Source organism: Rhinolophus sinicus, linkage group LG05 (genome assembly GCF_036562045.2).
Source record: "Rhinolophus sinicus isolate RSC01 linkage group LG05, ASM3656204v1, whole genome shotgun sequence".
Lineage (NCBI taxonomy): Eukaryota > Metazoa > Chordata > Mammalia > Chiroptera > Rhinolophidae > Rhinolophus > Rhinolophus sinicus.
The window spans coordinates 4,852,162-4,879,886 of record NC_133755.1 but is presented as its reverse complement, the minus strand read 5'-3'; the positions used below and the strand labels follow the sequence as shown (position 1 = coordinate 4,879,886).

The 27,725-nt window shown below is 43.2% G+C and overlaps 1 protein-coding gene across 10 annotated transcripts in view; it reads left to right on the top strand.

Annotated features, from left to right (window-relative positions):
* Window positions 1-8,347: 8,347 nt before the first annotated feature.
* KIDINS220 (kinase D interacting substrate 220) overlaps window positions 8,348-27,725 on the top strand; it is a 91,879-nt gene continuing 72,501 nt past the window's right edge. For 5 of the 10 annotated variants that reach the window (XM_074331661.1, XM_074331660.1, XM_074331659.1 and 2 more), the window contains exons 1-6: window positions 8,369-8,535; window positions 19,273-19,416; window positions 20,760-20,858; window positions 21,870-21,968; window positions 25,746-25,844; window positions 26,760-26,858. In XM_074331661.1, coding sequence (XP_074187762.1) covers window positions 19,309-19,416; window positions 20,760-20,858; window positions 21,870-21,968; window positions 25,746-25,844; window positions 26,760-26,858 — 504 coding nt within the window. In that variant the 5' untranslated portion in view covers window positions 8,369-8,535; window positions 19,273-19,308. Of the gene's footprint in view, window positions 8,536-19,272; window positions 19,417-20,759; window positions 20,859-21,869; window positions 21,969-25,745; window positions 25,845-26,756; window positions 26,859-27,725 lie in introns of all 10 variants that reach the window. The other 5 variants (XM_019755953.2, XM_019755952.2, XM_019755951.2 and 2 more) reach the window with 2 other exon arrangements.

Genomic DNA, 27,725 nt, shown 5'->3' with positions numbered 1-27,725 from the left:
AAGGTGACTACAGAAGGTGGAATGACAAGTCTGCTTGAGGTCATCCAGAAAGCTGCACAAAATGGGGGACCGCTTAAGTTGTATTGTATCTTAAAAAAACAAATGAAAAAACAAATAGAATTCACTTGCTGGAATCAGCTGAACAAGAGGCAGGAAAGAATGTTCAGGTGAGCAAACAACACTTTGGAAAAGAACGGAAAGGAGAAAGACCATGGCCCAATGTTCCAGAAACTGTAAATATCGCCAGCCTGGGGTGGGGCAGGATGAGAGGAGAGTCGTGGACAGAGCAATGGTGAGAAGTCGGGCAGGGGCCAGCTCCTGAGGACACTGCGTGTTAAGTACTATTAGGGAAACTGTTCTATGGAAATGGAAGGCTATTGGGAATTTTAATCAAAGATGTGACATGATCTCCAATCTCCGGGGAAATGGTTAGTGGAGCACCAGTGGGGAGTAATTGGGGGCTTTTGGAATTGTCCTGGTGGGAGCTTCTGAAGCCTTTAACCAGACCAGGAATGATGAAAGTGGCTACAGTCAGGTGGTGGGCTGACTGGATGATTGGGGAGGGAGGAGGGTGAGTTGTATGACTTCCCAATTCCTGTCTCCGGTGTGTGGGGGCAGGAGCCAGGTCCCACACAGGAACAAAACCACAGCGGGATCATATTAGGTAGGGGAGGGAGATGAGTCCAGCTCTGGAAACAACCAATTTAAGAGAGGTGGAATCTGAAAGGGGCAGCCAGAGAAATGGAAGGAAAGCTAGGAGAATTTGAGTCACAGGAGCCCAGGGAGGGGACCATTTCCAGGAGGGAGTCATGAACAAAAGGGCTGTGAATGGAAAGCTGTCAATTGCATTTGGCCATGGGGAAGTCTGAGGTTCCTTCTGCAGAGATGGGGGGTGGAGGCCAAACTTCGGGGGCTGGGATGGGGGAGTGAGGAAGAGAAGGAGCCGATAGGCTCTCGCCACCAGGAGTAGAGATCCCTCAGGGGTTCAGAGAAGGCAGAGACCTGCTTCTGGATTCCTGAGAAAGGCATTGGAACTGACCTTCATTTGCAATGTATTTTTGTTGTCTTCCTAAGTTACAATTGTGGTTTAGTTCTCTGCATAAGCTTTGATTATAAGGGTGAATAGGGATTATAAATTAACCATAATAAAAAGAGTGACATTGACAATGAAGAAAATATTGCCTGGGACACTTGTCCAACATATACTGTGTTTCCCTGAAAATAAGACCTAGCTGGACAATCAGCTCTAATGCGTCTTTTGGAGCAAAAATTAATCCTAGACCCGGTCTTATTTTATGGTAATATAAGATCAGGTCTATAATATAATGTAATATAATATAAAGTAATATAATATAACATAATATAATATAATATACCAGGTCTTATATTAATTTTTGCTCTAAAAGACGCATTAGAGCTGATTGTCCGGCTAGATCTTATTTTCGGGGAAACACGGTATTAAACAAAAGGAAAGTGCGTGAACAAAAGGAGGATGGTGCCAGAAGTGTTCACACACAGATTCATTCTGGTTTTCTAGCATCCGACAGCGAGATGCAAACATGAACTGTGACAGTCACAGAGTCGATAAGATACAAAAACAAACTCTTTGCCCCTTAAAGCACATTTATTTCTGATGATAAAACTTAGCAGACATTTCTCAGTTGATCTTATCAAGCACATGGTCACATAATCATCCATGTCTGTGAAAAAGCATCCTAGCACTAAAGACTGGCATGATTTCCACTGGGCTCCTTTGCATGATATCCTTCCACTGTTCTCACTGATGAAAAATGAACCAAAGAACCCAAAAGCCCCGCGAGTCAGAAAACGGCAAACTATAGGACATTTGGAAGGAGGTGATACACGATGGCACCCGACAAACGGCCCCACGTGTCTGGCTCTACATTGCAGGGCATTTCTGGGAACCTGGAGCCGAGGTTGCAAACTGGCAACGTACTGGCTTCAAGAGACCTACAGGAATGGCGTCCTCACGCCACAGAATTAGTTCCACAGTGTCTATTTTTAAAAATTATGTCCTAACATAAAAGTCAGGCAAGTTCACATAAAAATCCAGATTTTGAGCCATTGTGACGCCCGACACAGGCAACACTGGATTTTCATTTCCACAAAGTGAACACGTTGCTGGAGAGCGCCCCCTGCTGCATTGGCTCCTGTGCACCGCTCACCTCTTACCCGGGGCAGAACAGATTCACTTCACTCACCCATATCAACTCAGCCCAAACAGATCTTCGTTCACTGACAACCCTCCTGCAGAGGCAAAATGGGACCATTTGTCTTCAAGCAATCCCATCAATGTTGCTTCTCTCTGCCCAACTCTCTAAGGATTTGAATGTCCCTGAGTTTAAGGTCATTTCTATGGCAGCTCTTATGCTTACAACCAGCCAAGTATTAGACTCCATTCTTTGACTCAGCTGAGCTGGTGGTAGAATCTAGTGCTTTACGAGGATTGTGCTGAATGGAGTGTTAAACCATTGGGTTTATTCCTGCTCCGTGCTCCAATGCACTTCAGGGAAATGTTCCATTCTCACCAATAATGGTGACCCAACCATGCTCTGACCTCTAAGAAGAATGGGATGCAGGGCTGTTGGCAGCTAATGTCACTTTAGAGATACACATCTTTAGACAATGCTGGAATCATGGGGGAAGAGACACTCTATTTCTGTTGGCTGATGGGATATGATGTCATCCGGTGGCAGTTGGTGGGCATCTTGCTTTCATAAAGGGAAAGACCACCTGAGAATGACGCCAGCACAGAGGGAAGCAGGCAAAGCCAAAAGGTCAGGGGAGATGATTCCTGTTGACATCACTGAGTGCCCAGGAAGGAGAATCTCTCACAGAAGCCCCTGTGGACTTCCTGTAATATCTCATTGGCCCAAACGGTGTCATGAGTCCTTGCCTCATCCAATCGCTAGCAGGGGGTTAGGGGAGGGGAGTGGTTGCCATAACCGACTTGGACCAACTGTGATTCCTTCAAATTGAGCATCCACAGGAAGAAGGCAGCATGTGTGCTATGTGAGCAAGCAACACCATCCTGCCACAAAGGAGAAATGGACAAGGGAGCTGAGGGTTCAAAGCCAAGGGAACAGAAGACCAAGAGGGTACCCCTTGCAAAGGTGCAGAGTTGTGCCAACTAAGTTCAAGTATTACATCACGCCACGCTCCTCAAACTGGAGGATGCAAAACAAGATTACCCAATACATCTTTCTGAAGCAAGACATTTATTGAAAGGTTTAGAAAACCAAGTTACTTTCATAAGAACCATCCATCCCCTTCCCACAGTGCAGGGGAGGGAAGAAGGGCCCAAGGAAAAACTGCACAGTCTCTGAAGTTGCACCCAGCTGGGGGCCGAAGCGGTAGACCTGCAGCGAGGGTGGTCCCTCCTCTTGTCTGCCAGGGAGCTCCAGGCTGTCCTCCAAGGAGGTGCTTCTGAAGGCCTCAGCTTTATCCAGGTCAGCCCCTAAAATGCAGGGAGCCCGGCTTGACCTCCCCAGAGTCTTATTCTCACCCTGCCTTTGCCCACCAGAACCTAAAGGGGCTTTACTTGATTCCATTTGCAGCACCCCTTTTTTGGTGGCAGACAGAAGATCTTCCTGAAAATGTTCAAGCACCTCCTAGCCACGCGCCGCCGGCCCTGTTTATTTTCTTCTGGTTTTCCACTGCTGCTGGTGGTGCTGTGGCTGGAGAGAGAGTCCCCAGAGTGAGGTGCTGGGCTAGGGATGGTGGTGCTGGGACCAGGGATGAGCTCGGGAATGGCGGTCGTGGATCCTCGGCTGGGCTCGGGAGTGGCTGGCCTGGAGCCTGGTCTGTGCTCGGAGGTGGCTGTGCTGGTGCCTGGTCTGTGCTTGGGAGTGGCCGTCCTGGAGCCTGGTCTGTGCTTGGGAGTTGCCGTCGTGGATCCTCGACTGGGCTCGGGAGTGGCGATCGTGGATCCTCGACTGGGCTCGGGAGTGGCCGGCCTGGAGCCTGGTCTGTGCTTGGGAGTTGCCGTCGTGGATCCTCGACTGGGCTCGGGAGTGGCCGGCCTGGAGCCCCAGCAGTACTGGGGAGTGGAGCGCTTGGGAGTGGCATTCCTGGGCCCCCATCTGGGCTCAGGACTGGCGGTCTTGGCTCCTGTGCTAGATGGGCGGATGGTGGTCCTGAACTCAGTAATGGTGGAGCTGGACTCCAGGATGGCGGACGGACCACCGGACTCTTGGGCCTTCTCCCCTGGCTTGTGGTCCGCAGGCTGCTGCTCCGCCTTCTGGGAACCGGACCACTCTGGTTGACCCTCCTGGGCTGGGGAGGGACTGCAGCTCTGGAGCTCAGGAGGATGGAAGGGCTTGACCTTGATGGTACGATGTGAGAATTTGGGGTTTTGCCTGTGTAAGATGTAATAGGTGGCCATGATGTTATTATACGTGTTGTTTGCCAGTGTGTTCTTGATGTCGTCTTGATGAAAGCCCAGAGTCACCAATTGTTCCATTACTCTGGGCTCTATGACGTCACTGGGTGGCTCAACATATGGCTTCAGCTCTTCCTCTTGGTCCATATTAAGCCAGGCATCTGTCATGATGTTCTTCAGGTCTTCTCTATGCTCAGGTTTGGGTGTGAGCAGTTTTTGGAGCAGGGTTTGTACTTCGATGGACAGATAAGATGGCATATCATACGGCCTACTGCCTATGCTCTCCAGCAGCTCTTCCCAGCTGATATCCTCAAAAGGGATGGTGTCCGTGAGCATCTGGTACAGCATCACGCCCAGGCTCCAGGTGTCCGTGGCACAGCCATCATAGATTTTGCTGCGGAACATTTCTGGGGCTGCATACAGGAAACTGCCACAAAACGTGCTGAGTTGATGGATATTGGAGGCAGCTCCAAGTCCAAAGTCTGTAAGCTTGGCATTCATCTCAGAGTCTAACAGCACGTTTTGTGGCTTCAGGTCCCGGTGAGCAACTCCCTTCTCGTGGCAGTAGTGCACTGCTGACACCAGCTGCCGGAAGACGCCACGGGCCGTGTCCTCCGACATGCAGCCGTGGGCACGCAGGTAGTCCAGCATGTCGCCTCCGGGCACGAACTCCATGACCAAGAAGAGGTATTCTGCCGAGCTGATCACGTGGAATAGCTGGACGATGTTTGGATGGTGCAAGTCCTCCATGCAGAGGACTTCGTGCAGGAGAGATCTGCGCATTCTCTTGGAGACCTGTTGGTCGATGATCTTCACCGCCACCTTCGTCTTCGTGAGCATGTGCTCACCCAACACGACCTTGCCAAAGGCGCCCTCTCCGATGATCTCCTGGAGCTCATAATGGGCACTGATGGGCCCCTGGTCAACACGGATGTCTCTAATGTTACGTGCCATGGTGACCCACTAACTACGCTCACTGACGATACTAACTGTGATATACAACTATGCTACCAAACAAGAACTACACTAACCACACTGACTAAATATACTAACTGCACCAACACTATTACTGCTAATAGACAATAATAACTATACTAACTACGCTGACACTACTAACTCTAATATTACTGTGAAAATAAATAATAAGTACGCTAACTACGCTACTAAATATACTAACTATCAACAAAAATACTGTGCTAATAAACAATAAAACAATACCACGCTAAAAAGTCCAAGTCCACAGGTCACCACAATCAGCTTCCTGGGCTATAACGGACAGAAAGCTCAGCCCAGCCAGGGCCTTATATAGCATCTTGGGGTCATTCCATCACACTGGTGCTTTATGAGCTCAGAGCCAGAAACTGACCCTATGTGGCTAAGGATAAGCCACAGTGGTTTTCTCAGTTTGGGGTTTCAAGACCCCTTTACTCTGAAAAAAAGGGGGAACCCCCCAAAGAAATTTTTGTTTATGTGGATTATTAAAGACTGATATTTACTTTATTAGAATTAGAAGTCTGTAGGATATTTTTAAAAAAGAAAGAGACTTGTATTAGAACGTTTTTCCAGGGGTGGATAGTGTTGCATTTTGAAAAGCCCCTAAGATGATTTGTTTCCACTCCTCTGCCACGAAATGGTGCTGCCCTTTGAGAAGCACTACTTGGGTGTATAATAAAGTAACTTTTATGTGAAATGTTCATTTAAACGGTATCTACAAGCAATTGTTCTTTAAAACTACCTTGTGCTTATTTACCATAGCTTAGCTGAGTAGTTCCCTCAGAAAGTACTTTCAGGTGTGTATTCATTTGGGATACCTTCAGTTTTGTTTGTTTGTTTGTTTGTTTTGTTTTTAAATAAATGGGACCCTGTTAAAAGTGAATTTGCTTCCAAAAGTGGCTACTTCATAGGCATAAAATTGGCTGGGCACAGGGGAGTCAGACTGAAATAATGCTAAGGACACAAAGGCTGCAAATTTTCACTATTGATTCAATCCAGTTAATTGTTTGCACAATTCCAGTTTCACAATTTCCAGAAGTAAGTGTTGCCTATTTTTCTCTAATTAGTAAATTACCATATGTCAATGTTCAATACATTGTTTAGAACAGATTTTTTGTCAATTTTTGTATCAGTTTAAAATAATCTATTTCAAATCATGGGAAAATCGTGACTATTTACTGAGTATATTGGATCTGATCTCAGTTTTCTTGAAGAGATACTTTTTTTCTTTAAGCTCTGTCTGATCCACTGTACTGAAGCTCCAGACATAGCTGAAACATTTTAAAACTAAACCATTCACCCCTTCAGACCATACCTCCCATCTTTCTCCATTAGCAGCACACAAAATGGAATGAAAGAAACATCTTGGAATTATTATAATTCAATGCTTTTGGATAACTTATTTGTGCCATATGTTTTGTGCCAAGTGTGTTTTTTTCTTAAAATTCATTCATTCAATCACCAGCTCCCTGACGCCATTATCTTTCCATTAGTGAACTTTGATGCACCTCTTCCTTTGGTCTTTCATCTGTCACGAGCCTTTCAACACTCTTCTCGGTGGTGTTTTGGGTTCTACAGAATGCCCCTCCCCATATCCGCACACACTCAGGATTTATAGGAACACTCATCAATACTGAGATATTATGAAAAATACTTCTGTTCTAATTGATACCTGCAAAGGTACCCAATTGGACACCTAACATGGTACCTGAAAGCAGAATAACTCACAACCGTAAAGCCTCCTTTTGTCTGTTGTTGACAGCAGATGCTGCAAAGCTACGTCACACATGTCTGCTTAATATTATCAAAACAAGTATTCATGTATTCCTCTCAGTATCCCGGGTCTGCACAATGGATCCTGCAGACATGGTCTTCATGAGTGCATCGACAGAAACCTGTGTCCCCTGCAGTAAATCAGTCTTGGCCTGCATCACCCACATGCCTCCCGACGCAGTGCTGACTGGGAAATAAGGGAGCCTCACTTTGACGCACTCTGGGGAGAACCGAGATTCTCATTATCGAGGAGCTAGTGATACTGAAGTCTGGTGCTATTACTTATATGTCCCAGGGCCTCAGAGCAGACGGAGCCTTGCCTTCTGCTGAGTGGGGATGGCACACAGTGAGAAAGGGTTGAAAGATGGAATTGTTTTCATTCAGTCAAGCAGTGAAGCCGAGCGAGTGAGTGACCAGGAACTGTGTATCACACAGTGTCTTCACTGAGTTAAGACAATTGTTATTCTTTGATTAAAATAGGCCTTAGGTGTTAATGGGAGCCACACAGATGAGCCAAAAAAAATTTATTTTTTAATTAAAAATTTAAATTAAAACAATTTTTTTAAAGAGACAGGTAAAGTTAATTTTCATAATATGTTTTATTAACCAAATTTATCCCAAACGTTATTATTTTTACACGTAGCCAACATAAAAATCATTAGTGATCTCATATATTTTCTTCTAATTATGTCTTCACAGTAGGTTTTATTGTTTTATATGTACAGCTGGTTCTTTGTGTGGTTCAAACCAGCCACACATTTCCAGTGCTCAGTGGCCCTACTGTATTTCCCTGAAATAAGACCTAGCGGGACAATCAGCTCTAATGCATCTTTTGGAGCAAAAATTAATATAAGACCCGGTATACAATGTAATGTAATATATAATACAACACCAGGTCTTCTGTAATATAAGACCATGTCTTACATTAATATTTGCTCCAAAAGATGCATTAGAGCTGATTATCCCACTAGGTCTTATTTTCGGGAAACACGGTACCTATTTAGAGCCCAGAGTGAAGGTGCCCAGGGCTGCAGGGCCAGGTGAGTCACATCCCTGCCCCCTCCGGCTGCCCCTCCAGCTTACAGGCCCCTCCACCCCACGCCCTACCCGTCTGGCCTACCCCCGCCCGCTGCCCCTTCCAGCCTGGCCTCCTGCGTGCTGGCTCCGCCCTCTGGGGGCGTGGCCAGCCGTCCCCGCTTCGGGGCCACGTGATCTGTCAGTTCTGGAAGATGGTGGAAAATGGCCGCCGGGTGTGTTGAGGGCGACGCGCTGAAAGCCGCCGCCTCTGCGTTTCCCGTCTTCTAACCGCGCCTGCGGCAAAGCGGGCCCTTTCCTCCGGCGCTGTCCTCAGGCCGCCTTGTGAGACGGTCAGTGTGGCGGTCGGCTCTGCGGGGTGACCGGGGAGGAGGCGGGGGCCGCGGCCCGGCGGAGAGGGGCGAGGCCGGCTGCGGAGCCCGCGGCGGGGGACGCGGGGACCGGGGGCCGGCTTTCCGGGCGACTGTGCGCTCCGGCGGCTCCGGGAAGGTCTCGGACTTGCTGTTGCCGTTGGTCAGCGTCTCCGGAGGCCGAGAGGCGCCTCGGGTGGGGGCGGGGGTGGGTGTCAGTGACACAATTATTTTTCTTTTGTGGCGCAGCCTCTGCACAGCCGCCCCCGGAGAACCCCGTCAGCCGGTGCCGCAAGCCGCGCATCCGCGGTGTCCCTCCCGGGCGTCCCGGGGCGCAGAGGGTGGTCCCAGCCTCGGCTGTCGTCCTGGGCGGGCTCCATCGCCTAGCAAACACCCGCGAGCCGTTGGTTGCGACGCCTCCATGATTTGTTCCGAGGGAAACGATTTCTTTGTCCGCCGGCGATGTTGGCTTATGTTTCTTTCAAGTTGTTTTGACGTAGGGAAAGATTGAAACCCAGGCAGAGTCTCTTCTTACTAATAACTGTGTGTGGAGCCATCTCTGCCAGCCGTTGGGGGCGCTTGTTCCAAATGTAGCAATTTTGTCTGAACCTCAGCGATTCCCATTCGGCGGGCCAGGGGTGTGGCTCTGGTCCGTGTTGGTGATTCCGACCCGCTTTTGTCACTGTCTGCACTTCGACAACACGGAGGGTCAGACATCTGAATTATTTTTAAAAGCACCGGAGGGATCTGGTGCCGAGTCAAGGTTGAGAAACGCTGTGGCCAGGCGAGTTCTTTGTTCTCTGGCTTAACTAGCGCGGACACTTTCATCAGAATCGTTGTGAGATGCTCGTGCGAATGTCAGTTTCTGGTCCCACCCCAGGTCCACCGAGTGGAAAGGTCTGGGGGGGCACCCCAAGGATCACACATGGACAGACTCAGCATTGATAAGTGTCCTGGGTGACTGATGCACACAAGTGTGAGCATCGAGTTCTGCATCCTTCGTGTGCATGATTTCCAGGGCTCTTTTCCCAAACACTGGGTGGAGTTTCCATCTCAGCTTCTTTGGAGCACCTCTCATTCAGCCTGGCCAAGGAAAGCACCCCACAGCCTCACTCACCCAGCAGAAGTGGTGGGGAAGGAGGGAGTGATGATAACCATGCAGAGAAAAGTCCTGACGGGCCTTTTTTTGATAAGGGCTTTGCCTTCCAGTCACCTATGCGTAGCACATAGTCGTTTTTGACGTGTTCTTTTCATCTCCAGTCAGTCACATGGTGTCTTTTGTTTTATATCCAGACTCTCTCTTCTGGATATTTTGGTAGGTTGGGGTGGTCACCTGTGGTGGGATTTTATGTTGTTCAAGTTTATATCTCTCATTTCTTCGCCATCCTCACCCCTGCCCCCTCTCCTGTGGGTTGTCTGTGTTGATGGTTCCCTGGCTGGTATCCAGGGTCCTGATTCTTTGTGGTTTTCTAGTTTGGGCCACATACATTGCTGGGAGATTGATTTTCCTAGGATCCTGTGTGTGCCCTCCCCTCCTTCCTGTCTTTGCTCAAGAACTGTCGACTTCTGTGCTTTATCTACTACCACATTAGGGCTGTTTAGAAGGCAAGGAACAGAGACTTACTCTTTTACTGCAGGGAAAAGGAGATTTATAGAACTGAATGAGAGACAGCAAGAAATCAGGCTCCAAGGTAGCTCCACCTTCTGCGGCTCTCAGGGGCCATATTTATTTTCTCACTTGTGAAGAGCCTTTTTCTCTGTTCCTATCTGTTGGGTTCTCTCTCTGCTGACTGGCTGTCTCAAAACTGTCATTTTGCACATGGCCCATGATGACTGGGTCTCTGGTTTCTAATTCCCAGTTCTAGAGAGAGGAATCTTATTGGCCCAGCTTATCTTTGGAGCAGGCACATGTCGCAGATCCCATGCCCATCCCTGCTTATGGCTGATGGCAGGCAGCCTGGCTGTTGAGGGTGGCAGGAGCTGTGGGCAGGCAAAGTCCTACAGGAGAGGAGGACCCTAAGAGCTGCCTGCACAGTTATCCAATTTGATAGTTACCAATGACGTTTCTACTTGTTCTGGACCAGTAGGAGGTTCTGGGGACATAAGAACGAAGGCGACACAGCCCTTATCTTTGAAGGGGTTACAGATCTAACCACCCTCACCTTCCAGTCTTAGCTCTCACTTTTTACTTAAATATCCCGTCCATGTTATTAATTGTTTCCTGGCAGACACCACGTAGTCAGTCAGCGCTCTCGGTTTTCATGCTGTTTCTTTTGCCTGTTATGCCCTTCGTTCATTTCCCACCTGTTGGACCCATTCTTCAAGGATCAACACAAAATGATACTTCCGTGATACCCCATGGGAGTAGTAACTTCTCTTTAAACTCTCATAGCACTTTGGGCTTCTCTAGCACTATTCTACCTTGAATTATAGGTTGGATTTATCTGGTTGTTATATCATTTGCTTTTTCTATTATGTTAGACAAGTTATTTAGGTATGAAACCTGTTTCTTATGTGTAAAATGAGAAATAATATTTACCTAATAAGATTACTGGAAAATCAAGTAAGATCATAAATATAAAAACATCTCATAAACTGTAAAGCGATATAAAGATGCTGTTTTTGTGATGAAGGTCTCTTATATCTCCTGTAAGTTGACGGAAGCCTTGACAGGAACCCATAAAGGCTGGCATAAGCCTTGCACATGATGGTGCTCAGGAAATATTTGTAGAACAGATGAGATCTTGCTCCCTGGGCCTCCTTCATTCATTTGCTGTCTATTGAGTCTCTTCTATGTGCCTGGAAATATGTCAGGATCTGGGGCAACAGCCATGACCAAGCCAAGCTTACTTCCTGCTTGGGAAAACAGATACTGCAGTAAAGTGCGGTGAATCTTTAAGGCTGCTTTTGGAAGAGCCCAGAGGAGGGGGAGAAGGAAAAGAAAAGAGGAAGAAGGGAGAAGAGAAGGCGCTAAGCTGGTCTGGGGGGGAGGGGTGGTCATGGAAACCTCATAGGGAAATTGACATTTACATTGAAACCTGAAGGCTGTCGGGTTTGGTTGGGCAAAAGTGTGTGGGGGTTGGCGGGATGTTGCAGAGGTGGGGTGGAGAGGTGGGGCAGGGGTGAGATCCTGGTCCTTGTGAAGGTGAAGGGGAGAATGACTTGAAATGACAGGGAATGATGAGGAAAATTTCTGGGAATGATGAGAGGAAGATGGGATGTGAGGTTGAGGTACTGTTTGAACACAGGTGAGAAAAGACCTGTGCAAAGGATTTAGTTAAGAGGGAAAGCAGTGCTAATCAAAGGTGAAGCCACCGACGGAGGGACTGGGAGACTTGCCCGTCGAGGGGCACACTCTGAGATCAAACTGGATTTATCTTGTTAGAAGCCTGGCTGATGGGCGTCATTTTGTAACTATCAGCTGTGGCAGACTCTTCTCTCCTGTTAAATTAATAAATGTGATGTGACTTGATCAAATTCAGTTCAGGAATCATTGATCAATTCTTTAGTATGCCCAAGAAACTGGTCGGTGCTTCTGAATTTGTGACGGTACCAACTTGTGATGGTCCCGCCCTTCAGAAACTTAATAAAGAAGTGAAGCATGGATGAATGCACAGGTTACCAGGTGTATAATCTGAACGATTGGCAAAGCCTGCGGTAGTATTTCCCCCCCAAACACACAGGGTAGAGAATCCTCATGTCCCCGTCCCCCGGGTCCAACTAACAGTTACCCATATTTTGCCAACTTTAGTTCAGCCATTGCCCTCTTTGCCCAGTCATCCCAGTTTTCTTCTAGTACATTAATGAGACCTCCATAAGGAAGGAATAATGTCTTATTCAGATGGTAAGTGATAACAGTAGCACAGTGCCTTGCAAATTGTAGACTGCCAACAAACTGTTGTAAGATTGAACTGTTATTGAATTATAGCTGTGTAGAATTGCATGCATTTTCTCAGAATTATATGACAAAAATAGATCATCTTTCCCTAATAGATTCGTTTGAAAGGATATCTTTTGGGCAGCTTAAGGCAAAACAACTTCAATTTATAAGATTTTTTTTCACTATTTTATTAAAATTTTCAGCTTAATCTTAGTCTTAAGGAATCGAAGTCTAAAGTTTTAATTTTAGCCACTATCTATAAGAGTGATAACTATTGTATGTTTTCTGTATCTAAAGGTGATATACATAAAATCCACATAACAGATTGGGGGAGAGGTAATAAGATTTGAAAATCTAAGATTTTTCTATTTTTCTTTTCTTCAACAGTTGAGGTCAATACCTGTAGTTACTTTTTTTTTTTCTTTTACTGTGCTTATTCCAGTCTTGTTTGGTATTGTAGTGAAGCCCCAATAAGGGCTTGTCAGACCTTTGTGTGTGCATGTGCTTTAAATTTGTATTTTAAAGCAATTGCGAACTTACAGAAGATTTGTAAGAATAGTACAAAGAACTCTCTTTTACCCCTTACCAAGATTTACCAAATGTAAAATTAAAATTTAGGTTGCACATAGTATATGTAATTCCTGCTAATTCCATAACCACTTGTTGATGATCTACCAAGCCCTTACTTAGTTTATGAGGATGAAAAGATGAGGAAGATGTTTCCATAAAATGGTAAAATCCTGTTTTCAAGGATTTCACCGTAAATTAATAATTATGACACATTATTAAATCATAATACTGAAAGTATCCATTTAGTATAGGTGTACCCGTTGAAACGGTGCAGGGCAGGGCACGAGAAAATCAAGAGGGAGAAAGGAGGCGGTCCCAGCGGAGGTGACCCCTGTGCTGGATTTTTTTTTTTTTTAAAGATTTTATTGGGGAAGGGGAATAGGACTTTATTGGGGAACAGTGTGTACTTCCAGGACTTTTTCCAAGTCAAGTTGTTGTCCTTTCAGTCTTAGTTGTGGAGGGCGTAGCTCAGCTCCAGGTCCAGCTGTCGTTGCTAGTTGCTAGTTGCGGGGGCGCAACCCACCATCCCTTGCGGGAGTTGAACCAGCAACCTTGTAGTTGAGAGGATGCGCTCCAACCAACTGAGCCATCCAGGAGCTCAGCGGCAGCTCAGCTCAAGGTGCCGTGTTCAATCTTAGTTGCAGGGGCGCTGCCCACCATCCCTTGCGGGACTCGAGGACTCGAACTGGCAACTTTGTGGTTGAGAGCCCACTGGCCCATGAGGGAATCGAACCAGCAGCCTTTGGAGTTAGGAGCATGGAGCTCTAACAGCCTGAGCCACCTGGCCAGCCCCCCCCCCCCCCCCGTGCTGGATTTTGAAGGAATGTTTTTGGTTTGTTAGAAAGTGACAGCCAGTTAGGCTTTTCAGGTAGTTGGATTGGTGTAGGCAGGCTCGCTCATTCTGAGATATTGGGTTATCTCCTGCGTGCTGGCTAGACACTGTTCTAAGTGCTGGAAGTAGTCTCCACTCTCACTGAGCTACGGTTTTGAGTTGGAGTGCAGATTGAAGAGGCAGGCAAAGAGAAACAAACAAACAAACAGATGGTGTTTTAGAAGGTGTATATTGGGTCAGTGTTGCTAGAGGCTTAAATGAAAAGAGGAGAAGAGGCTGGAATTAGGAGGAACACGGGGCCACACTCAGGAGTTTATTGTGTCACATCTGGAGGACACAGAAATTAGTCATGTTGGGCAACGCAGTCACTCTTGTTGCTTTGGTGGAGTAGCTAATGGGAAAAAAGTTATAGAGTGCGTCTACTAACCATTTGGCCTTTGGTGAAAGCATGTTGAATATACCAAAAAGTAAAAACATTGTTAACCTATTAAATTTGTTTGCAAGTTCAAAAAAATGATCTTACTGCAACCTACGTAAAGATTTTTTTTCTAGCCTTGCTATTGGCTGTATCCGCCATTTCCAAAAAACGATGTCAAGACTTAACTTTTTTGTTAGTTGTGCAGAAGACGAATAACCTTATATTTCCACCAGAGAATAAAAGCTGTAGACAATAGAGTCAAATGATGGCCATTCATTGCAGAAGTATAGTGTCTCCTGTGGGTCAGGGACTGTGCTAGGAGTTAGGTCTTTGGTATAAAACAAAAGACACTAGTGCTTTCTCTTATGAAATTTATATCCTATTGGGAGAGACCGCTGTCAAACAGGTAAATATGTAAATTACGAATTTAGAAAAGTGCTGTGAAGGAAATGAGGAAAGGCTCCTGTGATAGAGAATAACCCAGATTAGGGGGGTCCCCCAAGGAGGGGGTGTTAAGAAATGTTAAAATTCTATTATTATGTAAAATAGCTCATAGTTCTCAAGTTTGTATGTGTTAGACACTATCTTAATCACTTTTCTTGTGACTATGCAGTTATTTAAAGACAGTGAAACTTAGTGAGGTCAAGAAACTAGCCCAGGCCGATGAAATATTAAGTAATAAAGTCAGGAGTCAACCCCAGGCCATCTGATTCTAGGGTCCATACTTTTTACCACTACACTGGGAAGAAGGCCTTTAAGCAGAAGGCCTTTTTGAAGGGATGTCATTGAAACTGACGGTTGGACAACGTTTATGTTTTTGTCTGTGTTCAGGTATGATTTCCAAGCGGTCTTGTTTTTGTCTTGACATCATGGTCAGAATGACCTCTGAGATTGTGTTCTGTGAGATAGTTTATGTCCAGATGAGAATGCCAGGGTCTAACTGGCGTGCCCGGCCCACTGCTGACCCTCAGGGACGGCTTTGCTCTTTCTCAGCCCCTGTTATGTAGGTGTTGGGCTACACGTAAGGTGGGCGCTGCCTCGGGAACTTGTGGTTGAGGGGAGATGTGGACAGGATGAGAAGGGTGGGAAGCTGAGTGGTGTGAGCAGTCCGCATGTCGATGTGTACACAGGATGCGGAGGGGTCCCAGGGCTGGGCCACGGGCCCCCTTAGAGGGAGCAGCCAGTCAACGCAGGCTTCCAGGAGAAGCGCACGGCCTCACGGGGGAGGAGGTGCTGTCCAGGCACCTGTGTGAAGGGTGGGCTCTCGAAGCTGCCAGGCAGTGAGTGCAAAGGCCTGGAAAGAAGAAAGACTGGGCAGCCAAGGAGCTGCAAGTAGCTAGTCTGGCTGGAGCTGTGGGTGTGGGTGTGAGGGGGGAAGTGGGTGTGGGGAGAGGGTGGGAGGAATGGGACCTGGAGGGGAGGAGGAGATGAGGCTGCAGCAGTGAGATGGGGCCAGATTGTGAAGGGTCTGCATGTCCTCACCGTCGTGACCAAGAGCTGAGTTCCTGGGTCCTCGCCGCTCTACGCAGGGCAAAGCTTGTCCTAGGCGTTAGAGTGGAGTCTTTGCAATGGCTGGAAGAGGCTTCAGGGTTTCAGGTCCTTGAATAACTTGTGGGTAATAAAGCCATCATCTTCTGTTCTCCCAGCGTGAAGTTATGGGAAACTAAGGGGAAGACTTTAAGAGACCTGTATTTTTTATTACTTTTGCTTCATTTGGCAACTGGATTGGAGGGGGAAAGGCAGGAGGAAGGAAACGCAAGTTGGGAGACCGTCATGTTGATCCAGGTGAGAGATGGTGCAGGAGACATGTTTAGCACAGGTACCTAGACCACAGAGTTTCCTCTTTTCTGGAAACAGTGCCAATACTATGTGACCTTGTAACGCCCTCTCAACCCTCTGACTGACTACAGTTGGTTCCCGGCTGATGCCTGATACAATCTGGGCAGTCAGAGCCCTTCTCTGGGACTTTTGGACTTGGGAACAATGAGTAGTCTGCTTTCTCTAGTTTTAGAAACTGTTTCATTTGGGGCTAGTTGTTGACAGCCATGTTCTCACTTGTGTAAAAGTTAGTCTGTGAAAGTATATTAAACCAATAGAGAATGGGAAGTCTGGCATTTGAGGTCCAGTGGCACCCACATTTCCCACAGTGTGGTTATGGGAAATAAACCAGTATCATTAAAATACATTTTCTGTTTGCTTGAGGTACTTTAAGTTTGTCTGTTGCACTGTTAGGCGTCTTAATTAGTGTGGGTGGCAAAGGCCTAAAACTAAGGCCTTGAGGGTGGTCTTGGCTGATCTCAGACATGAGGAGGTAAACTGCACAGAAAGTGGTAACTGTTGGACTCTGACGAGAGAAGTTGGTACTTTGGTGGAGTGAATATGAGAGTGTTCCAAATGGAGGCAGCAAGTGAGCAAAGGCAGGTGTGTGGATAAGCATGGCAGCTGGGGGCAACTTTGAGTGCCTCAGCGTAGCCACGCTCCGGGATGCCTGGGCTGGCAAAAAAAAAAAAAAAGGGCAGGTCGAGCCAGATCCTGGATGCCCTCCTGACTCCGTATTAGCCTTGATCCTATAAGAAGCAGACATAAGTGGAGGTGTTGGATGTTGGCGATGACTGTTAATACAAAGCTCTTACCGCTTTCTAATGAAAAAAGTATCACATTCTAGAAAATCAGGAATTGAAGGTTCTAAAGAAAATAAAATTATATTAATGCCATTGTAGTATTTAAAAATGTGTATATTTTAAATAGTTGAGACGCTTATATATCATTTCTTAGTTAATTTTTTCTCCCAGTTAATGTATCACGAGCATTTTTTGTCAGTACGTATTTTAGAAATATTTTGTTGACTGCATATTATTCCACTGTGTGAATGTATCATAATTTATGTAATTCCCCCATCTCTAAGATTTTGTTCTTACGAACAAAATTATGTTGTGTTTAAAATCATTGTCCATGTTTCTTGTGGTTTTTAGAATTGAATCCTAGAATGAAGTTACTGGATCAAGTAACATAACCTTCTTTGGTGATTTTTTAAAAGTAAGGTATTAGTGAAGTACAGTTTACATACAATATAATTCACTGTTTTTAGTGTTCAGTTTTGAATTCTGACAAAGGCATATAATTTTGTGTAACCACCACCACAGTCAGGATGTACAACAGTCCATGAGCTCCCCAAATTCTCTTATACCCCGTTGTATTCATCTCATTCCCTCACCTTAAACCCTGACAGCCTCTGGTCTGTTTCCTGTCTGTATAATTTTCCTTTTCTAGAATGTTCTTTAAATGGAATCATACAGTGCTATAGTTTCTGTTGTCTGGCCCCCAAAGATAGACTTACATCCCACATGGCAAACCACATTCACCCCGTCCCAAAGCCTTGCAAAGTCTCAAAACATCACAACATGAACTCAGAGTCCAACATCTCATTTGAATCTTGTCAGCTCAAAATTTCTAATTCTCATCATCGAAATCAGGTGTGAGTGAGGCTGTGGGCCTAGCCCATCCTGTAGGAATAGGCACGATTCCTATTTATCTGAGAACCTATGAAACCCGAGAAAAAAGTTGTGTACTATAAGATGCGATGAGATCGCAGGCATGGGTACCAGGTGTAGACATTCCTGTACAAGAGGGGATGGAAGGAAAAAAAGGAGTCACCAGTGCTAAACAATTTTATTAAGAGAGCAAACGCTTTTCATTTTGGTGAACTCGGAGTTATCAATTTTCTTTTTTAAAGGACCATACTTTTAGTTTTATATCAAAGAAATCTTTGCTGAATCCAAAAGAGTCGGTTTTCTTCTAGAAGTTTTGTGCTTTTTGATATTATAATTAGATCAATTTTGTGTTAGTATATGTATTTGGTGCAAGGTATCAGTGGAGGTTTGTTTGTTTATTTGCATTTGCATGTCCAATTGAATAAAACAAAGTTCCTACTCTTCCGGGACTTACATTCTCGTTGTGGTAGAGGGACAGTCAGCACACAATATATTGTATTGCTGATGGTGGTGAGTGCCCTGGAGCAGATAAAGCCGGGCAGGGTTGGGAGTGCGGGGACCACTGTGCAGTGTGAGTGAGGTTGTTACTATTTTACAAGACATGGTCAGGTTAGACTTTCCTAATGAGGTGAGCGCAGGAGGTGAGGGGGCGGCCACCTGCATGCTGTGGGAGTGACGTTTCAGCAGACAGAAAGGCCAGTGCAGGGGCCCCAGGTGGCCCCCTGCTGGGCGTGGCTGAGGAGGCATGCTGGGGATGAGGCTAGAAGTGTAACCCGTCGCTCAGACCGAGGTCACACAGTGGATTGTACCTTGAGTGCTTTGGGAAGCCGGCGGAGGGCGTGGAGCAAGCAGCGACGTAACCTGGCTCAGTCCTGCTCCCCGTGTGGGGCGCCTGGGAGCTTGTTCAAGATGGACTCTGGGCCGCACCCACACCTGCCGTCAGAATCTCTGAGGGGAGGGCCCAAGCATCTGTGTTTTACAAGGTCCCTGGGTGATTCGGTATTACGGTTTAAGAAGCTCTGGTCCAACTTGTGTTTTCAGAAGGTCGCTGTAGCTGCCTGTGGAGCAGGGACTGTGGGGCAGGCAAAATGGAGGTGGGAGAGCAGTGGGATCCAGGGGAGACATCACGGTGGCTTGGCCCAGGGGTGGGGAGTAGTGATCAGACGTGAAGTTGATGTTATTGGTAGAGCCAAAAGGATTTGCTAAGAGAGTGAATGGAGAGTGTAAGAGGACGAGGTTGGTCATAGATAATTCTGAGACCGGGCCTCGGAAGAATGGAGTGGAGCTGCCATTTCCTGAGGCGGAGAAGACAGCAGAGGAGCAGTGGAGCAGAGCGCTTTCTTTTATTTGGAGGGAGAAGATGGGGATGAGTGTGAGTTTTGGAAAGAGGGGTGGGCATTGTGACAGCTGAGCTGGGGCTTGGTTTTCACTCTTGCCAGTGGAGGCGTATTTGTACAAGTTAAGGTTAGTTGTTTTTTGTTTTTTTCCCCTAGTCACAAATTATGTATATTTAATCTGCTTTCAACAGGTATTGGAATAAAGGTAACTACAGCGTTCTGTGAAAATGTCAGTTCTGATATCACAGAGTGTAATCAATTATGTAGAAGAAGAAAACATTCCTGCTCTGAAAGCTCTTCTTGAAAAATGCAAAGATGTAGATGAGAGAAATGAGGTAAGACCCAGTTTCTAAAACTAAATTCTTTTCACAAATCTTTGTTGACCACCTACTATGTAGAAGGCACGGTGTTCAGTAAGGATAATGGTGAGGAAGTAAGGAATAGGTGGCTCTCAGCCTCGGTAATATTGTTATAAGAAATTATAATGTCTTACAGTTAAAGCACTTCAAATTCCATATTTTTGGAATACGTTTGAATTTACGTAAATGATTGCATATTCAATTTAGATTTATGATTGACTTTTTTTGCCGATGGAATAATCAATATTTAGGAAGTTTGATTATTACTAAAATCTAAAGTGTTTCTAGGAAGCATTAGAGAACTTCTACACCCAATTCTCCTTTAAATGGATTAACCAGACAAAATTAGGACTTTTTGAAATATTTTCTTTAAAGGAACCCCAATTCTCTTTCTGAGTTGTTCATTCCACACACCTTGGGATTTTAAAGGCCCTACATCTTTAAGAGGCAGTTAAATAGGTCATGTGTTCTTTTTAATAGACAGAGAAGTATATATTTACCGTTTTCATTAACTTATATTCGCTATTTCTATTCAATAATATGAGTAAATAAAACGTTGCTCTTATTTTGTCATGAACAGCCAAGCTGCAACATTTTATGGACTAATAGATTTTTTTTGTATGACTATTTTGATGGCAAAATATGTATTTGTTTTATAAAACTTAAGAAAAATAATTCAGTTTCTTAAAACTATATTTTCAATGTAGTGTAATTTTTTTGCCAGTGGATAAGAGGAATGAGAAGTCATTTTAGTTTTACACATTTACACAGGGTGCCAAAAAAATGTATACACATTTTAAGAAAGGAAGTATATTAAAATTGAAATACTCAGTATATACCAATAACAAGATGAATACAAGTCACGTGTATACATTTTTTGGCACCTCTAGTATATGTATGTGTATGTGTGTGAACTTTTCCCCTTTAGTCCTGATAATACATCTTGTATCTATTATTAAAACAACGTTCTATTAAGATACCACATTCTAACTGTATTGTTAGAGAATTTAGTTACCATCAATAGCTTAAGATTTATAGATATATTGTGGTAATTACTTTTCAGAGTCTAGTGTTATTCATATTTACTTATTTTGAATGGAATTGCAGTGATGAAAACAGATTACTAATGTGGTAAAAACAAAAAAGTTTCATTTTCTTTTTGACTTTTACATTATTAATAAACCAAAAATGATTCTAAGTTAAAGAAATACTACAAATGTTGCTTCACACCCCATCAGTGTTAGTGTGGTGTATTTAGCTGGTATTTTGGTTAAAGTACAGCATCTTGACAAGCTCTCTGTGTCTTTTACATTCTCTAGTGTGGCCAGACTCCACTGATGATAGCTGCTGAACAGGGCAACCTGGAAATAGTGAAAGAATTAATTAAGAATGGAGCTAATTGCAACCTGGAAGATCTGGTATATATTGAATTAATTTACTCATTTGTCTTCTTTTTCTTTTCCTTAACTTGGCTGTGTTTTTGTTTTTAAGAAGTGATTCAAAAATATTAGGTTGCACATTGTACTTTCAGTTGTATAACAACTTTGCCCAATAATATGCTCAGTCACGTTTTTAAAGGGTAATAAGAGAGAAATTTTTACTTTGAATGAAAGTTCTCAGCATTTCATATTTTTCATACACAGATGGCACTGGCTGGATAGGGAACGTAAAATTAAATGTTTGCCTAGAAAATATCCGTGTATGAGTCATATTGCTAAGTAACTCCCCATAGTCGTATCTTATTATAAATATCACTACATATGATGATAGCCAGAAAGATGTGGTCCCTTCTGATATCACTTCTGAGGGATAAATCACTGTTCTGAGAGGTTTACATTTCCTCTTACTGTCTCTGTTTCCCAGGAATTGTTTTTTAGGGCCACACAGCTATATCTGTTTTTTTTAATTGATGATTTTAATGGAATGATCATTTGAATTACATTACACTCATGAATGAAAGCTAGGATAGGATACTGTAGCCTTTATTTAAAAAATAGAGGAGACTAGTTCTTGATCACACACTTTCTAAACATATCATATGGGATCACTATAGTTTGATAGTCTATGAATGTGCTCTTAAATCTGATTCCAGTATTTAATTTCAATTTATAGTAATTGCTAGCCACAAGAATCAGCGCTGACGTTCTGATAGTCATCTCTTCTCCTTTAAAACAAAACGCAACGTGCGGTTAGAAGTCCAGTGAAAGACTGAACAGCTGTTGTGAAACCATTTCTACACCAATTGTAATAACACGAGTAGATAGTAAGTTCTCTTACCAGAACTTATGCTTCACGTTAGAATAGTTTCGAGTGGGTTAGACCATGTCAGTTGGTTATGATCATTTGGTAGGTACATTCGAGTTTATTTTTCCTCATTTTGAAATGTGATTTTTGGTGTTGAAATGGTAACATTTGTGTCTGTGTTCAAGGATAACTGGACAGCACTTATATCGGCGTCCAAGGAAGGACACGTGCACATTGTGGAAGAGCTGCTCACGTGTGGGGCTGACCTGGAGCACCGCGATATGGTACGGACGTCTGTGTGGCGTGTTCTTAGTCAGCTGGACTCTTAGTAACAGACGGAGATGTGTGAGATCGTGTGCTTTTATGTGTCAGGGAATCCTGCAATGGTGTTTTTAGGATTTGGGGTTGGGCATTGAAATGACCCTCAAGAATGTTTTAAAACCCAGGTGATATAATATGCCTTTTTTAGAATATTGTTAGTCATCATTTTCAGTTTATTTTAGAGTTTAAAATTCTGAAATATTTTAAAAAACTCATTACCCTTTAATATGTCAGTGATTTAGAACTTAGGAGAGAATTGTTTCCTTTTAAGAAGAACATAGTATAGTTTTAAAAATAATTTTGATTGTTTTGTCATAATTTTCAGAATAATATTTATAAATTTATTTAAAAATATAATTGTGTTCGGCTATGCCATCTATACACATTATAAGTTTAGAAAGATATGATTCTTAATGATCTTAGCTCTTATTTGATCTTGACATCTGCTTAAAGAATAAAAGTGAAGAAAGGGATCATTTCTGGCTTATTTATTCTGCAAAATGTTCAATCTTTTCAAAAATTAATTTTAACAGTGAAGAAAGGAAGGAATTAACCTGCCTTGGCATATAAAACGTGTATTACTTTGTTGATGAAGTAACATGTACTTTGTATATGAAGTATAGGTGGTCTTGAGTTTTTAAGAAACAGCAGCATTCCACCATATTGTGCAGTATTCTAGAACAATTCTGTGTGCTAAGGGTTAATTTTGTTCTGATAATTTTGTATATAGCTCAAGAAACTGAGCCTAGAGGTGCTCTTTGCCCAAAGTCACTCAGCTGCTAAGCAGTCAGGCTGAGTTTTGCACCCAGGTCCGCCTTACTCCAAAAGCTTTCTCCTCTCATCGTTCCACGTATATTAGCAAGGGAGTTAGGAAGTATAAAGTATACATATGAATGTGTAAAAGCTTAGTAAGATTTTTTAAAACATGATTTCTTAAACTTTTTTCGTTCTCCGTATTTCTCATTTCCCCAAAGTAATTATCACAACACCTTTCAGCATTTAAAGGTCTTTGTGGTTGGCACCAAAAATTAGGGAAACTGTGGACTGTGTCTTCCTTAGTAGTTAGTATTGAGGGGCCCTAATCTCAAGGCACTGAGCTTCGAGGGAAGGCATGGTCCCTAGGATTTGTGTAAGGAGAGGAGAGTGACAACGGGGGTCATCTGGGATTCAGAAATAATTCCAGGATATAATGTCAGGAATTGTAGTGAGGATTCTTGCTTGAGAGGATGGGTACCAAATTATAGCTCTTGCTGTAGGCAGTCAGTGCCAATCTTTTCATTTTGCAAATTTGGACATAGTTTTCTCAAGATAAAATTTTTATCTCATAGATTCTTGCATAGTATGACAAATTAAAGTCATGATATTAAAACAGTTCTGGGCGGGTATTTTACAAATTAAAATATTGTTTATGTAAGACTTGACTAAATGCCCAGCTTTATAATTTGACCAAAATAAATTATGTCAGCCTTCCCATGTCTTTGATACTTTTCAAGACTACTCACCTGGAGTTTTTAGATTGTCTCTCAATTTGGATTTGTCTGATGTTTCTCATGATCAGGTTGAGATTGTGCTTTACTGGGAAGGACACCACAGAGGGATGGGCTCCTCGTCAGGGGACCTGATGTCAGGCTGTGTCACTGGCGATGCAGCCTTGGCCTTGATCTCTTGCTTAAGGCGGTGTCTGCCACATTCCTCACTGTCGTATTACTAGTTTTCCCTTTGCAATTATGTACTAAAGATTTGGGGGAAGATAGTTTGATATTCTACAGAATATCCTGTTTTTGACTGAACTTTCGCTCATTTGTTTTAGCATCTGCCAATGTAGCTTTCGTGCAGCAGTTACTGCTGGGTGATTTTTCTATTTCCCTTATTCCCTCTGCATTTCTTAATTGGAATTCTTCTGTAAGGAAGAGTTCTCTGTCTCACGTATAAATATATAGGGACTCATGAATATTTATTTTATTCTTTGGGTTATAATTCAGGCCTGTTCCTATTTTGTTGCTCAAGTTGTCCCAGCTTTGGCCATTGGGCACTTCTGTGCCCTTGTAAGATGTCCTATCCTTTTTGTTTTCTTTCTTTTTTTTTTTTGAAGCACTTCCTTACCTTCTGGCCCACAAGGTGCTTCTGGCTCAGGTTTATCTTGTATTTCCTCTGGCTTATTTTCCTGATTATCAGTTCTGGAATCAGTTTTCCAAGGAGCCCTTGTCCTTTTATTGGACAGTGGTATTTAGAAATCAATATCTGGGTGTTAAGGTGTGCTTATTGTTTCTGAGGTGTCACTGGTGGTAGTCCTTCTCAATGGTTAGGTTAGGAAATACACGTTCACATACTAACTCTTACATACAAATACATTTGTTTCTGTGTCTCTCTGTTTGTGTATACTTATATTTTAAAAAGAGACCAGATTGATCCCACCAACTCAATCCATTATAGCCTTCTCCCTTTCACTCTTCTCTGATGGTGAGAAATCTGGCTCTCATTATCTACATGATATATTTGCTTATTTGTTCAGCTTTGGTATACAAATAAAGTAGTTCCAGATTTCTAATCCAGACCTTGAGAGAAACAGATTTACCTACTTAGTACAGTGTGTACAGTTCTTGTTTTTAGCATTACAGTATTCAGTCAAAATATTGTTTTCCAAAGTAACCTAGGATCAGTTTCTAAGTAATTATGTGATTCATTTGTAATATAGTTAGATTCTGTCCCAGTCTGTATTCTGTCTTTCCATATTCTGGTTGACTTTTTAAAAAAAATTTACGTACAGTAAAATTCACTCTTTGTGGTATACAGTTCTGTGGGTTTTGACAAGTGCATGATGTCACATACCTACCACGACAGTCTATATAGAACAGTTCTGTAACTTCAACTGTACCCCCACTCTGCTTCTTTATAATCAACCCCTCCACCCAGTCCCCTGCTTTTGGCCACCACTGATCTGTTTCCCCTTTCTACAGCTTTGCCTTTTTCAGATTAGGCAAGTATTTTTTAAATCTCTTTTTCAGTGGTGATGAAACAGCATCAAAAGGATTAAGTGATTTATATTCTCAGAAGCAAATGTGGATTGGTCCAAATACTGGTTTTAAGAAAACAAAATATTTGTTTCTTAGTATAGTTTGATTACATTGGTCTCTTTTATTGAATTGCATTATAGCTAAAGAGAAAATTACTGGGGGGGGGGGGGGGAATTGCTTCTGTAGCATAGAAAATAGAAATTTATCGTGCTATTAATTCATACTTGATGGTTTCGCCCACCCCTGGAAATCATGATCTGCAGATCATTGTCTTAATGTTGTCTCTTTAGCAAGAGGCACTGTGTGGTCTGGGATTTCTAATGTGCCTAAACGCAGGAGTTGAATGTGGTTGCTGGTACCCCTCTCTGGAAGAAGTCTAGATTCACACAGGGTGGAGACTATCTCGGGACATAGAAAGTTTTCTGAAGAAAGAATTTTAAACAGCCAAAGTAAATCTTGGAAAGAGTCCGACATGAATGTACCCTCTTTCAGTTTTCATGATACAGTACAAAGTTTGGAGTAGTTATTTCTGGACTTAAGAGATTGACTTATTTCAGGTTACTATTGTATATTTCCCTGGAGTGCTTGGGAATTTAAAACTATATGTAGTAGTGACTTCATCAAACAATGAATATTGTAAATAATGTTCACACAAGGAACTTCATTAATGGCATATTTGTGCCTGGAGACAATCCAGTGTTTTATCTCCCCTCTTCCTTTCTTTAGGGAGGATGGACAGCTCTCATGTGGGCATGCTATAAAGGCCACACGGAAGTGGTTGAGTTGCTTCTTTCTCATGGTGCCAATCCAAGTGTCACTGGTCTGGTAAGTTGAATAAGAAATTCATCTGTAATGTAAGTGGTAAGTTCTCTCAGGGAATACTGAAGGCTGATTAGACTTCAGAGTGGATAGAATCATCTCCATCTTCTTAAAGCTAAGAATGAAGAATGTGATTTCAAAACACAATCAGAATTTTTTTCTCAAGCTAAGCTTATTTCTCAGTTTTTATCAACAAAAAGACAGCTCTTAGAGCTTAAATATTAATTATAAGCATATAACATTTCAAAAGGAGATTTTGAAATCCTTAAGTCTTGTTGCCTGTTTTTTTGTGGATGTGCATTCTTAAAGTGTTGTTTTTGTTTTTTTTAATGAAAAGAGACATTTACCAAATATACACTTGTCTGTGCGTTCTTATAGATGGTAATATGTGCATGGTTACTTTTCTTGAGGCTTGATCTCAGACTGGGAATCCTTTCATAATATACATGTAGTCAAATAGTCAAATCATGTTATACACTTTAGGTATCTTACAATTGTATTTGTCAGTTATACCTCAGTGAAGCTGTAAAAAAGAAACTTTTGTTCAGGTAATGGAAGGATTATATAAGGCAAATTTCACATCCCTTTTAATCTTGCCTGTTGGCTAGATAATTGTGTTGAATCTATAAAAATAAATGTGTTCATAATATGTATTTATTTAAGGTTGAGTGTATCTTACTTGCCAATTATGTATTATGAGTATTATGTGTGTTTTTAAAGTGGAGAATGGTCTGTAACTTGATTTTTAGAATATTACTTTGTATTACTCTGTTAATTGCTTTTCTTAGCAAATGTATGCTGTAAATATCCACCTAAAAGATTTTTGCTTCCCCCCTCCCTAAATTCCTCCCTTCCTATCCTTCCTTCCTACCCCTCCTGTCTGCCTGCCTCCATGCCTACCTGCCTACCATCTCCCAGCAGTACAGTGTTTACCCGATCATCTGGGCAGCAGGGAGAGGCCATGCAGACATAGTGCATCTTTTACTGCAGAACGGTGCTAAAGTCAACTGCTCCGATAAGGTAGGTCAGCAGGTCTTCCCAGGTCCAGTCCATACTATGTCCATCCACTCAACTCAGTGTGTCTCAGTTACAAGTATTTTCATATGCTCTCATGAGGCTGCTCAGACGTGTGTTCTATTTATATTCATATGTTTTATATAGACATACATCTCATAGTTGGATCCCTTATATGTATAATGTACTAGGTGTCCTTGCATTGTTTTTATATCACATTCATCACTCTCTGGAAGATAGACAGGGATGATTTCTTGTCTTCATTATTTGAATTTTTTTGTTGTAACTCTTCCTACCTTCACTCCTGTCTGCTTTTTGTATATTGTTGCCAGAATGAGCTCTCTAAAATTACACTTTAGTTAATCTCTCCCTCATGCTGAAAATCCTAATGACATCCGTCCCTGGTATGATGTATGACAATAGGCCTTACCTCCCTTTCTACCCTTTCTCCAGCGATCTATATCCCCAAACTACCTTGCATACAGTATCTTAAGAGTACAGCTTGTTGGAAAAGTTTGTTAGGAAAGGAGAGACCTAAATCAGTTTGTAGGAAGAGGGAATAAAGGGGAAAAGCATGATGATGTGGGAGGTCATTGGGTGAGTTTTTAGATGAAATAAGGAAGCTAGGATGCAGAGTCCACGTAAAGGGGTTCGATTTGTTAGGGATGGAGGCCAGGGTATGAGAAAAATAGGAGAGAGAGAGAGAGAGAGAGAGAGAGAGAGAGAGAGAGAGAGAGAGAGAGAGAGAGAGATTGATTGAGGTGGTTCTGAATGCTGACTACAGAGGTGTTTGCCAGATGTCAAGAGTCTTTGGAATAATGAAAGTGAGATTATCTGCAGAATGGGGCATGAGGGGGAGCTGGCTAACGTGAA